Source organism: Solanum dulcamara, chromosome 2 (assembly GCF_947179165.1).
Source record: "Solanum dulcamara chromosome 2, daSolDulc1.2, whole genome shotgun sequence".
Taxonomy (NCBI): Eukaryota; Viridiplantae; Streptophyta; class Magnoliopsida; order Solanales; family Solanaceae; genus Solanum; species Solanum dulcamara.
Window position 1 is genome coordinate 5,846,034 of NC_077238.1, and position 22,131 is coordinate 5,868,164.

At 33.2% G+C, this 22,131-nt stretch overlaps 2 protein-coding genes across 3 annotated transcripts; both read right to left on the reverse strand.

The window, feature by feature from the left end:
• Positions 1 to 1,167: 1,167 nt before the first annotated feature.
• Positions 1,168 to 7,295, reverse strand: LOC129880100 (probable methyltransferase PMT5). The gene is made up of 9 exons (XM_055953972.1): positions 6,935 to 7,295; positions 5,753 to 6,711; positions 5,449 to 5,584; positions 5,025 to 5,265; positions 4,134 to 4,359; positions 3,371 to 3,519; positions 2,927 to 3,230; positions 1,924 to 2,056; positions 1,168 to 1,797 (listed from the first exon to the last, which is right to left on the reverse strand). Exons 2-9 carry the CDS (start codon positions 6,262 to 6,264, stop codon positions 1,648 to 1,650), a joined length of 1,851 nt encoding a protein of 616 aa, XP_055809947.1. The 5' UTR covers positions 6,265 to 6,711; positions 6,935 to 7,295; the 3' UTR covers positions 1,168 to 1,647.
• A 5,280-nt stretch (positions 7,296 to 12,575) lies between these two features.
• Positions 12,576 to 17,554, reverse strand: LOC129880102 (uncharacterized). 2 transcript variants are annotated; one of them, XM_055953973.1, is made up of 10 exons: positions 17,383 to 17,554; positions 17,064 to 17,281; positions 15,786 to 15,900; positions 15,340 to 15,429; positions 14,982 to 15,155; positions 14,772 to 14,891; positions 14,419 to 14,529; positions 14,154 to 14,210; positions 13,132 to 13,213; positions 12,576 to 13,061 (listed from the first exon to the last, which is right to left on the reverse strand). In XM_055953973.1, exons 1-10 carry the CDS (start codon positions 17,521 to 17,523, stop codon positions 12,997 to 12,999), a joined length of 1,173 nt encoding a protein of 390 aa, XP_055809948.1. In that variant the 5' UTR covers positions 17,524 to 17,554; the 3' UTR covers positions 12,576 to 12,996. The 2 variants fall into 2 exon arrangements, with proteins under 2 accessions (XP_055809948.1, XP_055809949.1); XM_055953974.1 differs by lacking the exon at positions 14,154 to 14,210.
• Positions 17,555 to 22,131: the final 4,577 nt, after the last annotated feature.

Consider the following 22,131-nt stretch of genomic DNA (forward strand, 5'->3'; position numbering starts at 1 on the left):
ACGACAGGGACATACACAAGAAATATCGTATACAAGGAAGTATTAGGTGAGAGACAATTGATATAAGTTTTATCATAAATCATTTGGGATCAAACCAAACAACTTACATGAAGCTAATGAAAATGTCATTGGTCGTATTGACAGGTTCGGTTGAATGAGAGACGAGCTAACCATCACTATGCAACATTAAAAAAAAACTATCCTCTAGAGTGAATTATAGGTAATTATGCTACAAGAGATTTGGTACTACTTAAACGTAGACTGTGTTACTGGATAACCTTAATATGGGTCCTAAATGTGAATTCGATAAAAGATACATAACTACATATTATATAGAGCTTCGGCCACAAGTTGTATGCATCTCATTTCAGTACATTAGTACACCGTAATGGAGTATTATTTACAAAGAAGAATTTTAGGGATTGAAAACATGCATTCACACAATTTGTTTAAGACATATGCAATATGTTCAACAAATGTAGGAGGCATACATTTGCACAGTTAAATGACTTTAAAAGAGTATGCAGAGAGTAACGACGATATATTATGACAAATATACAATGGATACATTTTAAAAGTTGAAACCACAAAGCAACCACGTGCAATGCACATGCGGTGAATCTAGTATATATAAATGGGCGTAACTACTAAAATATCATTTAGTGGACTTAATCCAGGTAAGTCTAGTAAATGTCCACCCGTGCACCCTGCGTCAATCAATAAAACTATTTTACCTTTGTTTTAAAAGACGACAATACAGAAAAATATACATTATTTCAGATATACATACAGTTTTCCCAAGTTACCAGGTATCCGTGACCTATATATATATATTAATTGTTCGAAATAGAAATATTGAACCTCCCATTCTAAGTTTCATTATTTGTTTGTTAGAGATATTTGTGCTATACTAAAACATGAGAACAAAAAATTAAGTGTACACTACAGGCTACATGTAAATAAACCTCTACTCTTAAGATATTTGAATTATTTTTAACGGCACCCAGCACCTGTAGTATACCTGAATTCGTGTCGTCAAATCTTTAGAGTTAGATCATGAAGAATCTCACCTCTAAATCCACACTCGTATCAGATACCATACTCAAGTCCAAAGCAACTAAAGTATGATTCAATCCCACAAGACAAATGATGGAATGCCAATTATTGAAGAATTTGGTTAAGTGTCATCTTTATGATTGATTCCAATATAGAACTCTTGCTCTCAGTAAAGGGTAGTTCTTCAGTACAAAACATAATTCAATTACAAAATTCAGAATGAATTTCAAAAATAGAAAAAAAAAAAAAAGAGAGAAGCAATGAGACGAAAGAATTGCTACATAAATATTGTGGGAAAAAAATAAGGCCAAAATCTTCTTTTGTGTACTGTTACTAATGAAGCAAAAGCATTCTCTATATTCATCAGCTTCCAAAAAATATAGTTTCAGCTTTGTGAGCACCATATAATCCATCAATAAGAAGACCAAGAGGTTCAGACGTCACCGCGCAAGCTTGTGGCCTGGTAATATCAAAATATAGAACTTCCGCTTTTTCATAGTATTCCTCGTTTACACGAGAAGTTAGGAAATTAGCAGTGTTAAAAAGGACTGGACAATCATTAGATTGATGAAATTATGCATTTGCAGAATATCACTTTTTCACGAATGGTTTTTGGCATACAAGTAGTCGCTGGTCACTTCCATTCAGGAGGTCGATCAGCCTGGCTTCCCAGCGGATTTGGGCAGCTAAAGTGCGTGCTTTTTCTATTGTAACCAATGTATCAGAAAGAATAATCCATCCCTGCAACAAGTATATTCTTACAATTCAAATTCATAATAGTATCTCAATGAGAGATACAAGCTAACCTTAGAAGAAAAGTAAATCAAAAGATCATTAAAGAAATATAGAGAGCAAACGGAATATTACCTCAGGCCTTAAAATACGATCCATCTCCAGGAGTAGTTTAAACATGCTGCATTTTTGTGAATCAATATGGGAAAGGAGCCCATTTGCATGGAGCAAATCATATGTTCGGGGATATGTAGGAAAGGGTTCACACCTGGACCAATGTTAGAACAACATCGGAATCAATAGCCAGAATATTTCGAGCATCTAGCAATAAAAACAGTTCAACTCCAATTGCTTTACGAGAATTCAACTGAAAGGACTCAAATTTCAATAATATATCCAGGTGAGGATATGGACGAGCTTCTTATGATGCTGCCTTTCCCCGGTCTTAAATTAATTCTCACTGACTATATAAAGACATGGCTCAGTGAGGATATTATTCTGGTGATGGAGAAGATTACAATCCCAACCAAAAACTATTTAAGCTGACAGTCAACAATAAATTACGGGTGGAACACATCAGGATCATCCAATGCATTTACGATCCTTCTCAATACCAAAGATCAAAATGCAAATGTACTTCAGAATCCAGCAGAATTCCCATGGATAATCAAATGAAAAAGGAAAAGATGCGGGAAAATTGAAGTGATGGTAATTCAGGCAACATAAGAGACTAAGAAGTGTAAAAGAGCAAAACAATGCTTATTGCATTTTTTTTATGACCGAAAAATCCCTTTGGACCCAACCCTTTGGGCCAACCACAGCTTTCGAGACATGGGAATGATGATCCCACCCCTCTACTCTTCTTCACTTAAAAACTGGACTTAGCTCGCTTGGAACAGGGCAATAATGCTTATTGCATATTATGGAGGAACGATGTCCTTAGTAGCACACAAGCAAAACAGAACAATGCAATTCTTCATAAAGATGTAATACTAACTAATATGAGACAGAAAATATATAATAAAATTTAACTATCAAGAAAATTAAGAAGAAGAGCGCACTCTTTCCACTTTAGCATGTTCACACATCCAAGCACATGTCTTTGCAAGTCTTTAGAACATTTCTAACAATGTCTCACCAGTTATGCAGAACACCGGCAAAACCTCGATCATATATGAGAGGAAGTGTATTACGCGCCCCAAGAGGAATCACGTTCATCACCCATACTGCTTTTCTTGCCTCCATCAATGCAGCACTAAGACCTCCATAATGAGCATTCATGTCCATGACATTACGCACCATATTATATGGAGGTAATGGATCATCATCACCTGGCCTTTTCGGATGGTCAGAGAAAATCAAGGGTGAGAGCAAAGACCAATAATTTCTCAGAGCTAATTTCCAGAAGTTTGACTCCTCAAAGAAATCATCAGGATGGAGCCCTGTAACAAATCAAAAGATTGGTAAAAAAAAAATGACTGCTAACAATAGAGGGTCAAAATAACGGAGTTGGAGAACAAATATAAAACTGAAAACGTCACAACAACCAATCTAGTTTTGGAAAAACAGAAAGAAAACTTGCCGTGAATTTCAAGCTCAGTTGAGTTCAGATGATCAGATTTGCTATGAATTGGAACCCACCGGTGACTTGTTGTCCCAGATATACAGTGTGAAAGTGGTTGGTAGTACATTTGCATATCATTTCCTTTACAAACTGGTATCTCACCCTTACTGCGACAATTAAATGCAAATTCTCATTGTGGGAGTTAAGTGGAAAAGAAAGAAAATGAAAAAGGTAAAACTATAACGTGAAAACAGATTGAAACACACGAATATTAACACCAGAGCATAAAGGGTAACTTTTCCCTTTTGCAAAAGGATGTCGGGTAGTTGGGGCATACAATATTTTATAAACAAGTGCACAAATAAAAACAGTTTCAAACCTATCCATGACCCATTAAAAATGTTTTGATGTGTGGTGGTTTGGTGGGATGGCCTGGGGGGGTCACGCTTTAACAAAAAACATGGTCTTCTGTATCTTACAACAACAACAACAACCACCCAGTGAAATCCCACAACATGGGGTCTGGGGAGGGTAGAATGTACGCAGACCTTACTCCTACCAAGGTATGACGGCTATTTCCTGGAGACCCTCGGCATCTTCTGTATCTTAATAGGCATTATATTTCTAGAATAGTATCCCTGTAATACTTTAGTTCTTTCTTTTTAATCCTGAAAATTAGCTTATAAATTGAATTAATTAAAGCCGAGGAAGCGAGAAACTGAACATAGTCGGAGACTGGGAGTTAATCAGCTACACACATTGGCTTTCTTAGTAGACTTACCTGGATGTATAACACTGAGAATCAGCTGTCTTCTGCCAAATAAAAGTCTCTTCTTGCTGTGCCAAAAGAGACCAACAGAGCTTCTTAGTGAATTCTTCCAGTGAACTAGACGTGCTTCCCTTCTTTGTAGTGCTAGTACTATCCTGCTGATGTGTTGTGGGTGAGGTTAAGACAAAGTAACCACCAGGTTTGAGTATACGGTCAATTTCAATAAGAAACAGCCCATCTGTTTTGTCAAATCATTGTCAGTTTCATGCTATAAAATTTATTTTCAAATTTTAACAAGACTTGAATGGAACTTTAAATGTTTAGAAGGCGATATGAGATCTGAAATTGTTTCATCATGATAACTGACAGATGAAAAGAACGTGTTTTTGATTTTCTCTACAGAAAATGTGAAACAACAAAATCAACTATAGACTAGAATGCATCCGTAAATAAGAATATGGTGCTGGTTTCTAAACAATAATATCTTTTAAGCTCCAGCTTAAGGTCAATCATCCCACACACAAGATGGTCTAAGCTTTCAGGAAGCTTCCATTAGCGGTCCAGCACACGTGAGACAGAGACAGAGACAGGGCAGGATTTTGAATTTAAAAGATAATTGATCAGTGGGACACTAGTAAAATCTAGCTAAATAGGCAATACCAAGCAACATTATTCTATTTGGAAACTATGTTAACCAGTGTAGGGGGTTAATCATATAACAGATGGAAAGGAATCGGTGTAACGTTACTAGGAGTGGATTCGACAATTGACATCATGAAATAAACATGGAAATGAAGTAAATATCATAGTTAATACAATGGAGATTACAAATATAATAAGATTAGTCACTCATAAATGCGTGATGGAAAACAGTACTTCCTCAAAGCACAACTGCGACAATACCTTTGCTATCCCAAATGATTCCACATTGAGCACAGTGAACCATGTCATAGGACAATGACGGAAATGGAAGCTGTTTTGAAATAAAATTGCCAATGACAGCAGGAAGTCCTCTCTCGAGTGCTAACTGAACTTGGCTACCAGATGGCTCATATGCTGCCACACAAAGAGCCATCAACATCAGTGAGTGTAGATGGGCACCAAAGCCACCAAATCCACAACCAATATCCAGCACGGTGTGCACCTGTTATTCAGAAGAGAAAGGCAATATATCTAAGAGTGAAATTTGTTCTGCATTTAGATGTAGGAATGATGCCAATACGTCATTCGCAGACCAAAATAATTGATTTTAAAGAAACACACACAGACACAAACAAGCAACAAATTAGGATATGTCTATTTAATGCAGAACAAACACTGCACTTACACCGGCTTGAAGAAACTCTGTATCACTTCCCAGCCCAATCATCTCTGCAATAAGGTGAGAGTAATCTTTGACACCATCAACAATCATTCCATCCTCTGAGTGGAAAGCTATTTGGTTCTCTTCCACTAACATTAGCCTGGAAAGAAAGTAAAGCAATGACCAACTCTGAAGAAGGCTTAAAAATTGGACCTTTAGAATCTATTACTTAAAATAAACCAATCCAGAGGAGGTAAAGACTTAAAACACATGCTCCATCGCGCTAAATGCACTATTTGAAAGATGAGCTGAATTTGACCAACTATACCTTTTTGTCATGCTTCCAGAAGAAAGGAACTGATCTTTGGTTAGCTTCACATTTCCACTCCATATGGCATCCCTACCTGCTGGCCAAGTCAGTGGAATCTTGTACTCCTTGGGAGGACGAACCAAACAATCTTGATATTCTTGCGATAACTCACAGTGCCGATCAAATTCCTCCCCATCTTTAAGCCCAACTAATAGGTTTGCAGATACATTATAGCAAGGCACATAATTCTCTCTTTCCTTCCCACAAAGACCAACATCCTTTATCCGGTTAGCTCCCAGAGAAATGCTCTTTAGCTCTAAATAATCATTTCTTGCTTGCTCCTTTAGCTTTCTATAATTTGTATAGATATCAGGCTTCACAGAGGAAGTCACCGAGTCAAAGGTAGTAGAAGAAAATGATCCTGAATATGCTATTAGCATAAAGACACTGACCAAACACAAGAGTATCCAGTTGAGTGGTGGTCTAGGGCCGAAAATTAATGATAGTTTATTGAGCAAAGGGCTTCTCATGGCCTAGTTTCAAGAACCCCTTCGAAGATCGAATTGAGTTAGACCACTAGGTGGTAGCTATTGTTTCAACCTGAACTTCCAACAACTGTGAAAACTGTAATATATCATCAGAGACCATCTCCCATATATATCACCCAAAATCCAAACAATTTCAACTGGCATCTGTTTAAACCACTACCTAAGCTCAACATAAAGAAATTCCCCAATCAAACCAAACTAATCAAGATAACAAATCAGGCAAAATTTCAATCCCACAAGTCTCCACAATCACCAAGTAAAACAAGCAAATGCAGATAAGTGATATGCCCCTCCTAAATGATTATGACACATCAACTACCAATGACTCACAATTCTCTCTCTCACACACACAACCAATCCAACCAATGCCAATTCTGAAACAACTCTCTATTCCCTTATAAACCAAGCTATCCAAATCCTCAGATCATCCTGCAAAAAGACACCAATCGAAAACTACCAATCACAAATCAAGATTCAAAATTCTCAACCATTTCCATCATAAAATACAAAAAGATCAAAAACCAAGATCAGATCCACATCCAAAATGCCAAGAAAGACAAAAAAAACGCATTTTTAACCAAAAAAGATTCAATCTTTACATGACAAATAACAATCAATAAAGCATAAACATTAGGGTTTTTGTTTGTTGTACCTAAAGATTGAGTTCTGTATAAATGGGGGGGTGGACATATAATGCAGGAATGTCTCTATATATATATTGTGACAGTTGCAGAAAGCTATGCAGAGTTGGGATTGGCCATTGACATATAAAGAAAGATAGAGAAAATGAAAAAGAAAGAGTTTTTATGAAAGAGGAAATGGCAGCAGTTTTTTTTTTTTTCTGTTGGAAATGCAGAGAGTCCTATGCAAGCTTGAGTTCTCTACAATGGGGTATTCAAAATCTCCTATTTTAGTGTGTCTGTGTTATACAGATCAAATATCAGAGGCACGCACATTGAGAACTCACATAATCTAATTATTACAGGGGAATAATTGTGTTGAATATCTCTCTCTCTTTTCCTTTTTTTGTTAATTTTATTTATTTATTTATTTCACTTTTTCCCCTTTGTGTCTAGGATTATTAGTGGGGCCTGCTTTTCTTTTTTACTTTTTTGAAATTTAAAGACATAAACAGGTCTTATTGTGAAAGAAAAAAGTCTCCCCGCTATAGCAGACAGGTTTCTTCCTTTGTTGTCGTCGGGAGCTCTTGGCGAGGAGATTTTAGGATTTCTCTCTTTTTCTCAGAGGTAACTAAATCGTTAAATCGTTTGAGAATTTCGGATTGTTCAGTATTCCACCAATTAGTAACCCAAGATTCCAACTCTTATAAAGATAGCAAGTGATTGATTATTTGATTGAGTCAATTCCTTAAAATCGTACTATCTTAGTATGCGTGATTTTTTATCGACGGATCGAATGTAAAAAAAAATTCTTTTAATTATTACTAATATTTTTTTAAAAAAAAGTATAAAAAATAAATATAACAGATAATTTAGAACGAATGAATAATTTTCTTGTGGAAGTAGCTTTTTCCTAGTGTAAAATTGAACAGAGAACTTAATTAATGATCTGACAAAAAATCAAGTATGAGATGATGGGGTAATATATTAATATTGGTGGTAAGAACACGAAAAATAATTAATGATTTTGCTTGTTTAGATGGTTGTTACTCCGACGTAGTAGAAAAAACTCAGCATTAAGATGTGTTTTAATACAAATAAAGTGAGAATTTAAATAGTTAAGAAAATAATAGATAGTAGAGATATAAAATTCGATACGATAGTTTAGAGGTATTTTCTTATTATTAACTCTAATAAATTTACCTGATTAGTATAAACACAAGATATAGATAACTACTTACCTATATTTAATTAGCCTCCAGAAATTGTACTTCAACTTTACCTTTCTTAACATGCCTATGCTACATAAATGGTAACTATTTATTCAAGTTCAGTATTTATATCAAACAACATAATTTATCATAACTATATATTAGATTGAGATGAGCATATTTGTAGTAATATATATAGTCATTGTTATAATTAATAAAATTTAGCTAACAGACACAATATCATGTTTTTATTATTTTAGTGCAAATATTGGGTAATAAACTTCCATGATAGTATAATTGGTCACTTTATTTATCACTAACAAGGCTTTCATGACACTCCACTTTAATATTTTAAAATATAATTTTTTTAAAATTATAATAACAATGTGCAATGAAATCAAAATGACAATAATTCTTTTTCTTGCTGGTATAATACCAATTGCAGTATATTAGAACCAATAAGAGGATAAAAATAATTATTAAGTGTTCTTTGATCATTCCCTCAAGAATTTAAGTTATATATATTGATAAAATAATTCTTTCTAATATTATAAAGTAACTAACTTATAGTTACTAGAAAATTTTAATGTTTTGTTAGTTATTTATTTTTAAAATATAGGATATGAAAATGTGAATTTTCTTATTTAATAAATTCACACGTGGTGGAAAAATGATTATATGTTGACGATATTTCATTTTTCGACGTTGAAAATTAATTTTTGATAATTTATATTTTCTTGATAATTAACTCAAGTTTTAGCAATTTTATTTTTACAAAAACTAACTTTATGACTTTAATATTATAAATAATTACCTTAATGTTATAAATAATTACCTTAGTAAAATTATTTTTTTAAATAGGGACTTCAATATTGCTGATCCTTTTTGACCCAAAGCTTTTAGCATAAGGAAGAACAGGCGCTACAAACTAGGCAATCATATAAAGGTAGCAATTTGTATTTAAAAAATAATAATTTAACTATTAAAAATAGGGACATAAAATTAAAAAAGGGTTTTTATAGGGGAAAAGAAGAAAAAGAAAAAGAGAATCCTAGGTTAATCATCGTAGGATCCTGATTAATACTTATCCTTATCCCACTTTACGTTTAAAATTTTGATTGTTATCAAAATAAAATATTGAGCTCTTTTGGATTAACTTATTATAAATAATTGATAAATATTATGCGTTGTCTTGCGCTTTGACTTCTGATTTCTGTTATTTCTGTTATTATTTATTACTTTCTATGTTTTGATTACTCAATTTTACCTGTGACGCTTTCATTATTTATTTAATCGTTATTTGTTATTAGTATTTATTTATTTGTATTTATTTGTTATCTATTCGTTATTTGTTTGTTGTTTTTCTCATAAAGCTTTTAATTTTCTATTCTTATCTAACATTTTTTTATGCATTTATGCTTTTACTGAGCCGAGGGTCTCCAGGAAACAGCCGTCCTACCTTGGTAGGAGTAAGGTCTGCGTACATTCTACCCTCCCCAGACCCCATGTTGTGGGATTTCACTGGGTTGTTGTTGTTATTGTTGTATTATGCGTTGTATTAAAGTTATTTTTATAAATAAATATTTACGTCTTTGTATAAACATATTGAACTGATCATAGTAAGTAATTTATCTGATTAGTAAAAAACATCGATGAGTTATTTTTATTTGTAAAATGACTAAAATACCTTTAAATTGTTTTTTTTTTTTACAAAATATTTAGGAAAAGTATCTTTGTGAAGAGAAGAATGAATCACGGATATAGAAGGGATGATGTTAGTGATTTTGTTCTTTTTTAAAAAAAAGGTATTGTGAGAATTTTAAAAAAATAAGGATAAAATAATAAATATCTTAACCAAATTAAAAATGTTTATAAACTGAAAAATAATAAATTGAGGTGTGATTCCCTTATAACTTTTTACCCATAAATTAAAGGCGTAACTTATAAACACTTTAGATAAAATGCGTAAATAACCAAAATGTGTTCATAAGCCAATTTATAAACTTACTAAACACCCCCGATGGCATTTTATTTAATTGTAAATTTGATTCTATAGCACATACATCACATATTGGTGGATTTGGAGAACAATAAAGTAAGAATAATTTATTTATTTATTGTTAAAAAGAAAGAAATATTGGTGGAATGGGATGACAGTTGATTGGATATAAAAAAAAAATGTTATATTTTATTAAGACAAAAAAATAGAATTGACATATAATCTCTGTCATCTGAATTATCCATTTGAAATCTAATTCTTGTCAAATGGAATTGTTAATATAAGACTTTAGCGTTGTGCACAATTGAGTTTTTTTTTCTGATAATTCAACTTATACTATATGTTTATCCAGTTAAACCTCCTAAATTATATTATACTACATGTTGATTTCATAACACATTAAATGACAGTGGAATTGGAGAAATAAAAACATATGCGTGCAGGACTGTTGAGTTTAACATTAATTTTGGAAGGACAAATTGATCATTATGGATGATCTCATTAGTTAAGTTTTGAAATTGACTTACACCTAATATATAGGTCCGACAGAATATAGTAATTTTGGTATACATTATATACTTGTGTTAAAAAATATATGTAAAAATTTAATTCAAAACATAATTAGCTAACATTTTAAGTGTATGAAAACTCATAAAATTCAAATTCTAACTATGTTGTAGGTTACGTTAAGATTGCTTAAGAAAGTGATCGACCTATATAAAAGGATAAACATAATGATCAAAATATGTTTTTGTTTTTTTTTGTAATTCTGATTTTCCACACATGACATGTTTAAGATCACAAAATTAAAGATTAAAGAACATTTTACTATAGTCTATATATTTTAATTTTATAACCACAAGACTAAAAAAAATTTATAACTTTCTTAAATCTCGTAGCAAATTAAAATTAGATAAATAAATTAAATGATATCGGAAGAGAGTGATACCATTAGCATATCAATATACCGTGGGGAGAATGGCATGGCCAACTCATTGATAGAGACAATGGAAACTTCATTCTACCGTTCTATATTTAATGACATTTGCTGTGATGTCATAACAACCCACACCAACTCTACCCTTCTTTCATTGGTAATTTAATAATGACATTTATTATGAAACAAGGGTAAAGGGCGGAGATGTATTGCAAACATATCTAAATTTGAGGTAGATTATTAATTTTATCTTTAAACTATTGATAGGCTTAAAAATATTTGACTAACTAAATATAGATATACCTTCAATCTGCTATATGATTTTGACTAACTAAATTTAAATACACCCTTAATCTATCACATGACATAGTAAGTGGTCTCAAACTTTATAGCAGCATGGAACTCTTAATAAAAAGTCGAGAGAAGTGTTGAAAACACTCTTAAACTTAGCGATAATGCAGGGGAGTATTTCATTCATGTTGCAAAATCGGAAGTGTATTTAAGTTCAGATAGTCAAGTAAAAGAATATTTTTAAGGTTGTCAATAACTCGGAAATGAAACTAATAATTCGCACTGAGCTTATAGATGTTTTCAATACTTTTCTCCGAATTTTTGGCCTAATTCTTCTTCTGATGATCGAGTGCAAACTTGTGAGGTCTTTAATGTGGACGGATTTTGTTTTGCACAGATGAAGTCCATTTTAGGGGAAAAAATGAAAACTCTGCAAACAATGAGGCCGAATATAAGATTATTTGGTAATACAAATTACAATGGTATTAAATGAACCAAAAGTTTAAGCATGGCCAAAATTGAGTAATTTCAGAGAGTAAAAGGACAATTTTGGACCTTTTCCCCTTTATTTATTATATACCAATATTATTAAAAAAAATGTTGTACTTGTTTCAAGCCACAATGATCTATTATGACCACTTACAAATTAAATAAAAGAAAATGATTTTTTCAGATCTCTTATCTGTAAAAATGAAGAGCTCTTGTAGAAAAGACATAAAACTAATAACAAATTTATAAACGGCTACAAAACCACATCTCCCTATAATTCAAAAATAGAATAACCAAGTTAATATAAGTATTTAAAAATTATATGTAAATACAATATTTTTTTTATAATTGAACAAAAGCTTAGTTCCTAATACTACTAAGTACTAACAGATGTATCATAAATAATATTGACTCATTGATGCTTTTACAGTGCCTCGTTCCTTGTCCTACTATATTATGAATATAATGCATTGTCCTTTAATTTGCACTAAAAAAATACGTATTATTTAGCATAATCCTATAATCAAAATTTAGAACAAAATCCAAATAAAAATATTATTATGGGGCACAAAAGTAGACAAAATAAAAGCATAAAACAATGCACATGGCTTTCTTAGGTCGTACGTTGTTGTCTTGTTGACAATGCCATATACTTGTCTGGGGTTACACTATATATGTTGTAGTTTTTGCTCCAAAAAACTCAAAGAAAAATCAACCAAAAAATTAATAAGTATTTGCAGGTGAAGTTCAAAAAATCTCCAACCAACATTGAATACCAGAAGTGGTACCTATATACTTGCTGTAGCTTAACATTCTTAGTACATAAAGCAAGAAACTTCAACAGATACATGAAACAGTTTTTCAACTTTCATATATGAAATTAACAAAGCTTCAACTAAGCACAGTGAATTTTCGAATGCATATTTGCTGTCGAAAGTGAATCCACAGTGAACCATGTCATTGGATTGTGATATAGAGGGTGCAGTAAGATTGTATCTGAAATTTCGTAACAAGACATCCAAGCAAGATTTTTGTCATGGTGAGAAGGAGAAACACCAAGTCAATCACCAATGTAAAAGAAACCGTGATTGATGATGAAGATAGAGAATTCTCGGTTTAGTTTTCCATCTTAATGACATAAAATAGGATTGATCAAATTCTATTGAGTCAATCAGTTTCAACAACACAAGTACGTAGTGAGTGCAAAAGGATCTCTTCATTCAGAAACCGACCTGAAAAAGAGAGGCAAGATTAAAAGAAGAACCAGCTATAAATCAACTTCATAGTTTGAAATGTGCTTACCTATGAATACTATTTTGTTCATCTGAATCTCTTCGTTTCTCCATTTACGACTTGGAACAATTTCATATATTTCTCTCACACCCTGCCAGATGAATTAGTAAACATGTTAGGACAAAGAAAACACAAACCATAGACGCCAAAAACGGATGTTTCAAAGCTATATAGGATGGGATTGTATTGAATGCTCTTGCAATATTTCCTTTTAATTTCCAGAAACAACGAGAAATAAAGTAGAACAAAAGTAACATACTGGTCGACAGACATTTCAGTGCAACAGAAAATTGTTACCATCAACTTAATTGTGTACTTAGCATGTGACAATTTAGAGGATCAATGGGATATGGTACTATTTGGTGGCAGGAGCACCGAGCACTATATATAATGGAAGAATTGTCTGCTGCTCCAAAAGAACATAATGAAGTTGGAAACAAATCTTTCACTTCTTTTTCTGTTTCTAAAACTGACCTTGTTTTAAAGAGGTTTGCACCAAAAGAACTAAAACAGTTGTGTGATCCCTTCTCTCAATGATGCTTGCAGAAATCTTTGAAAATAAAAATAGGAAAAATACGACCGTTTTGTTTCACCGAATAGCTTTAGGTGCTACTTCACATAATTTGTAGAGTTGCAATACTAAAGAAATTGACACACATCTGCATGGTGGAGATGTCTTCAGAAATAATATTCCACATCTGCATAACAGACATAGGGAAGGGGAATACAAGTGGAATCAGGAATGCACTTTAGCAGAATCTTTCTCTGATTTGTACATCCTGGTTATTAATAGAAACTGTAGAATGGCTGATTGTTGTGATGGTAGAAGCTGAGAATTTTCAGTTCAGGAGAACTTTTACGATTGGGAAATTAAGAGTCATATTACTATTATCAGTTGCAGAAGATAGTATACTAGATAGCTTGCAAAAAGATCCGTTTTTACTGGACAGGAAAGGAGGATGGGATATTCTCTGTTAACTCGTGTTTTAATCTGTTGATGAAGAAAATGAGCAGAGATGACGGTGACTGGCCATGGAAAATGATTTGGAAGTCCAACACTCCAAGTAAAGTTGTTTGCTTTGGTTGACCTGCAACATATGAGGCTTGTTTTACCGTTAACACAGGAAATTTTGCAAAGAGAGTTTTTTTTTCATTTATGCAGATAGTGCTATTTCTGTAAAAATAACGAAGAGAAGGTGAATCTTTACTGCTGCACTGCAAATTTGTTTGGTGAAATATTATTATAAGATTACAGCTTGTGGAGATAAAAGTTGTCTTTATTATAGGATTTCTTACCTGCAAAGTGTGGAGTTCATCCGAGTTTCTGACTCTTAAAATTCCCTTGCAACGATAAACATCCATGCCATACTTTTTATCCCAAAGGAGCTCTTCAAGCCATATACGAACCTATTGCCAGCAAGGCAAATGAGGACTAGTGTGATCTAAGATAGTGAATAGTCAACCTTTGTGGATGAAATTATGTAAAACCACAACTGGAGCATAAAAAGGATAATAATATGTATGGGCTAATAAATGGCTTCGAGGTGCACTGGTCTTCATAAAACTTTTAGCATGTATAAGACCCTCAAAGGACAAGTTCTTTAGAGAGGGCCCTGCAAGCACATAGCAGCACCCCTTTCAAAAGTTACCTTATCAAGATCAATCTGCTGAGCGTCACAGATGCACAATGTTCTGACTTCACTGTCATGAAGGCCTTTAGTGGTTAGAGATTCGTTCTCCTTTAACAACGCCTCAAGATGAGCAGCATGCTTAAGAAAATCAGGAAAATGGAAGATTAAATAGCTTTCCGTCTGCTATGTAACAATAGCTGAATTTCGTGTACAAGTATTATTGCTTACAGTAGGATCATATGCCTGGCAGTTTAATATCTTTGACAAATCAACTCGGCAACGGACAGAATGAATAATATTAGCAAGGGAATTAACATCACGTATTTCCTTCTCCAGTTCCTCTAGCACCGCCCCAAAGTCATCTTGAGAAATAAGATCAACCTTGTTAAGAATGATAACATCCTACACCCAACAGTTAACAAAATAAGTTAGACATGATTATTTCATAATCCAGACCTACTGTATGAAATACATCCTAGTTAGCACCTCTAAGAATGAGAAAACAACTGCTAGAAAGTTGACAAAAGATTGAAAGCCTAATTAGAAACCTGAGATGATTGAATGGAGAAACTAACATATCAATTACCGCAAATGCTATTTGTAAATAAGCTTCAGGAAATGAAGAGGAATCGGGATTTGGTTTTAGCTGATACCGAAGGTTCTTTGCATCAACAACCTGTCACAGAAGCAAAACCAAGTAAAACCCAAAATCAAGTAAAGTTCAAAACAAAAAAAATGGCAAGGATTTAAGAAGAGCAACAATGAGAACAACCCGTTGCATATGAAATTAATCATATAAGAGAACAGAATAAGTACGCAAATAAAGTTAATAAGTAATTCCTAAAATACACATCTAACCAGCAAAACAATTTTTAATAGAAGATCTAATAGCGGAACCATAGAACTAAAAATTCTAAACAGCTCCACATCACAGATAATATTCTTTTCTCCATGCACAGAATAGTGAGGGAAAATAAGGAAAATTCTCTCAAAAAAGTTTTAAATCATTATAACACAAAAGTCAAAACTCACAGTAATAATGGAGTCAAGCCTAACATCTGATTCCAGCTGATCATCCAACCAAAGCACAGATGCAAGAGGTGCAGGGTTTGCCAAACCAGTCGTCTCTAGCAATATATGATCAAGTCTGCAAACAAACAAAATAACTGCTCATCATTACATTTGAATAAGGTGAAATACTTGAGCAAATAATTACAGAGTTTCGTTGCCTTGCTCCAAACTTAACAAGTAAGCAAGGATTATTCAATGAACACACTTGTAAAAACAGATTACTAGCACTAAAATTCTTTTTTCCTTTACTGCATTTTATTCCCCATCCACCCTCCAAAAAGAAACAAAGAAAAACAAATTGGATCTTTCTGATTTCTTCTCTTTCTGCCATCCTAAACATACTTTTGTTCTTATGCATTTCCTCGCCTGTTCTCGGGCACAACACTCATGAATTCAAACACCAAAGCCACTTAGAGACACTAATACTTCAAAAACCCACGAGATAATTTAGAGAAAGACAAAAAAGTTATCAAGTATTTATATACAAAGACAATCCAATCAAATTCACATAGCATCTATGTTGCTCTGACCCTCCAAGAATGTTTCCACCTATGTTGGATCATCCAAAAAAGCATAGATTTTGAATGATCCGACACACACCCGATGGTATTTTTGAAGAGCAACATAGCATAGCATTTGCTCTAATCTGATTTCCTCAAGTATAGAACTAAGGTTTCATAACAGAACAAAGTTATGCAGACCAAACCCCCAAGCCCAATTCCCCAAAGAAAATCAATTCAAACTAATAGTAGCTCCAGGTACACGTGTACATCCATCACCTTCCTTGAGCAGCCCACAGCATTAAAAAAAATTCATAGTATACACCTATAAACAGTGAGAAAATAATGGCAAAGGACAGTGTGAACACATCTGCCCTGTCCATGGTGGGCACTTGTACAAGGCATTGGTGTTATAGGTAAATTGCCAGATGGATTAGTCAAGGTGCAGAACCCATAGTAAACTAGTAATACATAAAATTACACGTTAGTTGGTGCTCTTGAAATATGGAATGGTTTGCCCTAGCGAGAATGGTATTTTTTGTGCTACAAACATGTTGCTTTATTTCTTTTTCATCGGTAGTGTCCACTAGCTTGGGCACCTTAACTAATTCAACGGGACAACAAAAAAAGGAACGAGATATTCTTTTTTAAATGAACTAAAAAGGAAAGTAGAATAAACAAATTGAAACGGAGGGACTAATAATTATTAAAAAAATATGGTAAAGCAAGATCCTCTAACCTCTCTTTTCTCTGAACAAGCTGCTCCAATGCTTGAACCAAACTATGCTTCACAGTACAGCAAATACATCCATTTGCAAGCTCAACCCATTCCTCCACAAGATCACCTTCTTCCCCTTCATTTATCATTGCTCTCTCAACTCCTAACTCCTCACCGAACTCATTAAGTATCACTGCTATTTTCTTCCCATGTTGCGCTTTCAATATATAATTAATCAACTAACAACAAAAACAACAACAAAATCAACTACTACGCATCAATTCCCAAACTAGTTAACCTAACTTATTAACTGAATTAAGAGAGGAGACGTAGAAATTACGGTGGATTTTCCCGAACCGAGATAGCCGGTGATGACGGTGACGCCGACTGGAGGAATCTCTGAGCTTTCCGTCAGTTGATTAGAGTTGGCGGCGGCGTTGATTTCGAGGGCGAGCGGCGGTTCTTCGTCGGAATCCTCCATGCTCAGCCTCTTTAGTGGATTTTCCAATTTAGAAGTGTAAACGCTTAAATAGGCTCTATATTATTGGGCCAAAAGTTGAGGCTATGATGGGCTCTTTTAGCAGATTTTGTTGAGAATGAAATGGCCCATTGTAAAAAGAAGCATTTAAGGCATGTATTCCGTATTATTAATCATATCGTTTCGACTTTTTCGAGAAATTCAATTTAAACTTAGGTTGAAGTGGAATACGAAATAAGGAGAAGGCTTAGCTTTAGTGGCAAATTGACTGTACTTCTGGTCTGAGATCAAAGGTTCGCGGCTTAATTTACCACTAATGCAAGCCCTTTTCCTCTTTTTTTTTCTCTGGTAATTATAATTCACTTACCTTAATTACTATTGTAAGATAGGAATAAATTTTAAACTTCAGCTTATTATCATGAAATAAATGTCATTTATAGTGTTGTTGTATGCAACAACTTAATGTTAGTTTCTCAATTTGTAGTAACCTTCACAGCTCTATAAAGGTCTCTTTGGAGATAAGAGGGGGTTGTATGTATAGTAACCATGCTTGACTTCCGACCATAAGATATTGAGTTCAAATCATCAACAAAGTAAAATGGTGGGAGCTTATAAGGAAGGGTTAAAAAAAAGTTTTTTTGAACCAACTCTACTACTACTTAAAAACATTAGAGGGTTTTAAGAACGAGCTCAAATTAACCCCCTATTTAAGAGCTCTCACCTTTTTGCTTTTTTGGTGATTCGAACCTGTAACTTTAAGGTTAGATAAACAATCCTCTCCTATTGTTGAGTAATGTAGAAAAAAGAAAAAGAACAAAAAAGTATTCATTTCCCACAAGGAAAACATCTTCCACATGTCATAATTTATATATGTTTTTTTAATTATATTCCTCTGATAAACAAAATTGATGCAAGCTTTTATTCTTCCTAGCTAATTAATAAAAGATTTAGTATGAGGATGAACTGATACAACTTTAAAACTTCCTAATTAATAGGAAGGTAAACTTGTAAAGCAATCGTTATTCTCCTGTAATAAAGTTGCAATAATGGGGATTTTAAAAGGCGATTTTTATGTGTTTTAAAATATCATGTAAATAAATCCCTTTTTAGAGAAAAGGGACAAATACATCTCGCAACTTTTGTAATTTAGAATTAGTATATCCTTCGTTAACAAAGTGGCACATATATATCTTCATTGTCTAACAAATAGAACATATTTATCCTTTTTGTTAATAAACTAATATTTACTAAATTAAAAAAATTCTATTTTTTTTATTTTTTAATTCCAAAACTATCACATGTGCTTTAAAAAATTACCTCACCTAATTTTTTACACCTCCAAACCCAACCAAGACTCAACACAAAACCAACCATAAGACATTATTTTAAAGTCACACGACATTTTTGGAATTAAAGAACCAATTTAGTTTTTTTTTAAAATTCAGTAAATATGATTGGTTAACAAAAAGGGTAAATTTGCTCTATATGTTAGATGATGGGGATAACTATGTGTTACATTTATAACAAAGGGTATATGAGCTCTAAATTGCAAAGTTGAAGGTATATAATTTCTAAAACGCAAAGTTGAGAATATATTTGTCCCATCATTAGTCATATCGTTCTATTTTATTTTACTTTTAATTTTTTTTTTTTGAGGGGGGGGGGGGGGGGGGGGAAGAGGGTGGAATTGATTTAAACTTAGGTTGAATTATATTACAAAACAATGAAAAGGGTTAGTCGTGGTGGCAAAATAATTGCGCTTCTAGTATGATATCAAGGGTTCGAGTCGTTGTTTACCACTATGTCTAACCCTTCTCATTTTTTATCCCTCGTAATTAACTCACTTACCTTAATTACTACTATAAATCGAGAATAAAGTTAAAACTTGAACTAATTACCGCAAAATAAATGTCACTTATATGCAACAACTTAATGTTAGTTTCTCAATTTCTAGTAATCTTATCAAGTACTCCCTCCGTTTTCATTTAATTATTATGCATATTAAAAGTAGTCGTTCCAAATATTTGTCAATTTAAAAACAATAAGTGAACCCAATGATGTTTTGAGCCTCTTTGATTTTTACATGATATGAATATGACTTCTTGAGCTGCTTGTTACTCAGTTATTTAGGCTTCAAAAGCAGTTTAGAGTTGATGTCCAAACTTAATATGTATGCTATATTTCAGATTTGACCTTAGCGTCTTTACATTTTGAAAAATGTGTTTTTTTATGTATGTAAATTATTTCTTTTATTTGGTAAATTATTTTATGAATAGAAATTTTCCTTAAGACTTAGGGAAAAGGATTAAAAATACCCTTTAATTTTTATTTATTAATTGACTTTACCTTTATCATTAAAATGGAGTTATTGATACTCCTATCATTAATAAACTTTTTACTCATACCCCTGCATTGGCGGAAATCCCAAATCACTTAAAATTATTTTTAAAAAATAACCCACCACTCTAATATTAACCAAATCCGACCCAACTAACTTAAGCCAAACCTATTTCACCTTCATCTCTAACTCTAAAGCAAAAACTCAAGAACTCAATTTCTCTGTTTCTCATGTTGCTTCCCTCACCACCATCCTCCTCCTCCGCTTGAGAATTCAACTCACCAAGCTTCTTATCCATATGGAATTGGAATGTTGAATTTGCAAGCGTATCGGGGCTGAAGATTGGTAACTCTTCCATATGAACCTTAATCTTTCATCTTTTTTTTTTCTCTCCTAAGGGGAAAAAATTTAACAAAAATGTAGATGATTTGGGTCAACAACAAAGAACCCAATAACCTCTCAAATTAGCCACAAAATACAATTTCGTCGAAAATGGATTGGATTGGCACAAAAAATACTTTTCTACTGAGTTTCATTTGCAAGATAGTCAAATACTACAAAATGCGTTTTGAATGCGTAGTCAAAAAGGGAGGTTCAATATACGGATTTTACGCGTTTGATCATCCCACAAAAAATACAATCCAAAAGAGTAAGAACACTAAGAGAGTTATACACCAAGATAAATATTGTAGTTTTGAGGGTCTTTTTAGTGAGTTATTCTTTTTACAAGAGAGAAGTGTTAATTGTTGTTTTTTCCTTATATTTGAGAGCAGTGTACTCTAATATTATCATAGTAAGATTCTTCTACACCGTGCTTTTTCCCCTCTATCTGTTTGAGGGGTTTCCACGTAAAATTGTCGTGTTCAATTTATTTTCATTATTTATTATCATATCAATTTTTAGTTGTAGTGCTTCCTCCCCAAACACCATTGCGATCCGTTAGGTTATTCGCTGAATTTTGAAGATGGATTTGATGAAGATGAAGAAGAAAGACCTTTGAGGCAGAGGACGAACCAGGAGTGGAATTTTCCTTTTTCTTATGATTTTCTTGTGAATTAGCTAAGGAAATAAATGTCCCTTGGATTGCTTTATGGACTGTTAGGTCTTGTTCTTGGTTTTTTATTTGTACACTGATTTAATTCCATAGAACGAGGAAACATGGATGTGATTTTTGTACAATCCAATTTAAAAATCAGATTGAAACAATACTGTGGATTTGAAATCTGATTTTTTCAATAGAACACTAAACTTATTTTACTGGAGAAATGGAGGAACAAGATGAAGGAAATCCTTGATTTCGAGGATTTGCTTTGACATTGCTGGGAGGGGAAAGTGGTGCTAAGGTGGAGAAGACGGCGAGCTCAAAGAGAGGTTTGGGGATTTTTTTGGTATGAGATTATTTAGTATAATGGGTTAGTTTGGGTTAAAATAGATAATTGGGTAATTTCAATTGAAATAAGATTAATTTTGATTGATTGAGGATTTCCGTCAATGCAAGAGTACGAGTGAAAACTTTATTAAAATATTTTTGACTCTTTTCCCTAAGGCTTATTGTATGAATATGCCCTATCTGATTTCTCACACATATCTCAAGTCTCATATCATGCTAATTAGAGAAAGTTAAGGCATTTTTCCTAAATCCAAGATAGAGGTGTGATTCTCTCTCTCAGGATTACAGGTCCAAGTCACCAAGGAAGCAAAAATGTGAAAGCTCCCAGGAGGGTTAAAAAAGGTTTCTATGTTCCAACTCCACTACTGCTTAGAAACATTAGAGGCTCTAAGGATAAGCACCAACCTCAAGTTTGTGGGTTTGAGTTATCAAGAAAACAAAAAGATGAAAATCTTAGAATGACATTAGTGCAAAGAAACCTTAGAGATCTCAAAGAATGACGGTTATAAACGATAATGAAGTTGTATTCATATACTGCATATCAGAAAGGAGCTAAGAATATGATTTGCTTTTTTTCTTCACAACTTCATAATCGTTCATAACTGTCATCCTTAGAATACTCTAAGGTTTCTTCGGACCAATCCTTCTCTAAGATTTTCCATCTTTTTGTCCGTTCATGATTCGAACCCGCAATGTCAAAGTTGAAGATAGAGGTTGTTTACCATATAAGCAATCTGTTGTCGAATTATGAAGGAAAAAGGCAAAAGAGCAAAAAGGTCAGCATTTCCCAAAAGGAAAAACTTCTTCTCCATGACGTTATTTTATTTATGTTGTTTAATTATATTCCTCTGATAAAATAATATTTAATTCTAGGTTTTAAACT